This window comes from Sphaeramia orbicularis, unplaced genomic scaffold, assembly GCF_902148855.1.
Source record: "Sphaeramia orbicularis unplaced genomic scaffold, fSphaOr1.1, whole genome shotgun sequence".
Lineage (NCBI taxonomy): Eukaryota > Metazoa > Chordata > Actinopteri > Kurtiformes > Apogonidae > Sphaeramia > Sphaeramia orbicularis.
The window spans coordinates 89,568-92,067 of NW_021941741.1; the positions used below are offsets into that span (position 1 = coordinate 89,568).

Genomic DNA, 2,500 nt, shown 5'->3' on the forward strand with positions numbered 1-2,500 from the left:
TTTTGTTTGTTGTTGTGTTCCCTTGGCTCTTGTTGTTTTTATGGTCAGTGTTGTTTTGTCTGACTGTGGAGTGTTCTGCACAAGGAAGTCTGAGGCTGCAGCCCACTGGGGTTAGGCCTGGAAATGGATCCTGTGTGTGGGTCTGGACTGGGAGGAGCCCAGGAACAACAGCTGACGTCCTGCATCAGCTGACGTCCTGCATCAGCTGACAGGATGTGAATAATAAACACATAAATAACTTTACTGCTCGTTTGGCAGTATTGTAATTACATATGAGTCATTTGTCAGAATGAGTGGAGGTGAGTGGACCAATGATGGAACTGCAGACGGAGTGGGCGGGGTCTGCAGTGGATGACATCAGCTGTTTGTGTGTGTGTGTGTGTGTGTGTGTGTGTTAACCCGTCCCCTGTGCCCTGTCCAGGTCCCAGTACCACCTGTCAGGAGGACTCCTGTGCCAACATGGGCATCTGTATCCAGCAGTGGGAGAACTACACCTGTGACTGTTCTATGACCTCCTACACAGGAACGCAGTGCAACGACCGTGAGTATGAACACACAACAGCACACAACACAAAAGCACACAACGGCACACAACGGCACACAACAGCACACAACTGCACACAACTGCACACAACAGCACAGCGCCCCCTGGTGCACCAACACACAGCCTCAGCTGGGGTTTTTTTTTATTTATTCTTTTTTTTTTTTTTTTTTTATTAAATTACATTTTTTATTTTATTATCTTTCTATTTGTTTTTTATTTTTTAATTTTATTTTATCTGTATATTTTTTCATTTTATTTTATGTATTTATTTATTTATTTTTTGTGTATTCTTTATTTTTTATTTAATTATTTTTTATTTTTAAATTATTTTTTGATTTTTAAATTAAAATTTTTTCACTTATTTTTATTTTTTATTTTTTATTGTTTTAATTTTATTTGTTTATTTTTTAATTTTGTATTTATTTTATGTTATTAGTTTTATTTTATTATTACTTTTTTATATTTGAATTGTTTTAATTATTTATTTATAATTATTTATTTTAATTCATTTATTTATTCATTAAAAGTATTTATTCATTTTAATTTATTTATATTTTTTTTTAAATCTATTTATTTATGTATTTATTTATTTATTTATCTATGTCAGTTGTTACATTGTATGGACTCTAAGCTCCGCCCCTCTACTTCCTGAACTCCAGGTGGGTTTTTATTTCCTGTCTTTCATGACTGGACACACCAGGTGTGTTTAATTCATCAGTATCACAACAGGAAGTCGCACACACACACCTGGATTCATCAGTGTGTCCAATAATGAAAGACAGGAAATAAAAGACCCGCCTGGAGTTCAGGCAGTAGAGGGGCGGAGCTTAGAGTCCATTGTGGGTGGAGGGACAGGTGGTGACGTAGACCCCCACCTGTGTTCAGGGACGGACCCCCATCCTGGACTGGACTAGTGTGGAACAGTTTAGACCAGTGGATGGTTCTGGTGGGCTAGGGTTTTGGTTCTGGTTCTGGTTCTGGTGGTCTACCTGTACATGTGTGGGCAGAGGTGATTCATGCTTTTACTGTGACTGTTTTCAGTCTAGAAACACAGCTAAGCTAACAGAGCTAAGCTAACAGAGCTAAGTTAACAGAGCTAAGCTAACAGAGCTAAGTTAACAGAGCTAAGCTAACAGAGCTAAGTTAACAGAACTAAGCTGACAGAGCTAAGTTAACAGAGCTAAGCTAACAGAGCTAAGTTAACAGAGCTAAGCTAACAGAGCTAAGTTAACAGAACTAAGCTGACAGAGCTAAGTTAACAGAGCTAAGCTAACAGAGCTAAGTTAACAGAGCTAAGCTGACAGAGCTAAGTTAACAGAGCTAAGCTAACAGAGCTAAGTTAACAGAGCTAAGCTAACAGAGCTAAGTTAACAGAGCTAAGCTGACAGAGCTAAGTTAACAGAGCTAAGTTAACAGAGCTAAGCTGACAGAGCTAAGTTAACAGAGCTAAGTTAACAGAGCTAAGGTAACAGAGCTAAGTTAACAGAGCTAAGCTGACAGAGCTAAGTTAACAGAACTAAGCTGACAGAGCTAAGTTAACAGAGCTAAGCTAACAGAGCTAAGCTAACAGAGCTAAGTTAACAGAGCTAAGGTAACAGAGCTAAGTTAACAGAGCTAAGCTGACAGAGCTAAGTTAACAGAACTAAGCTGACAGAGCTAAGTTAACAGAGCTAAGCTAACAGAGCTAAGTTAACAGAGCTAAGCTGACAGAGCTAAGTTAACAGAGCTAAGTTAACAGAGCTAAGCTGACAGAGCTAAGTTAACACAGCTAAGCTAACAGAGCTAAGTTAACAGAGCTAAGCTGACAGAGCTAAGTTAACAGAGCTAAGCTGACAGAGCTAAGCTGACAGAGCTAAGCTAACAGAGTTAAGCTGACAGAGCTACTGTAAGTTAACAGAGCTAAGTTAGCAGAGCTAAGCTAACAGAGCTAAGTTAACAGTTAAGCTAACAGAGCTA

General features: G+C 38.7%; 1 protein-coding gene across 1 annotated transcript in view; it reads left to right on the plus strand.

Annotated features, from left to right (window-relative positions):
- The first annotated feature begins 425 nt into the window (after window positions 1-425).
- The window catches only part of LOC115416917 (neurexin-3a-beta-like), a 52,484-nt gene continuing 50,409 nt past the window's right edge, over window positions 426-2,500 (plus strand). Inside the window, exon 1 of the mRNA XM_030130790.1 lies at window positions 426-541. Within this exon, the coding sequence (XP_029986650.1) occupies window positions 460-541 (82 nt within the window). The 5' untranslated portion in view covers window positions 426-459. The remainder of the gene's footprint in view (window positions 542-2,500) is intronic.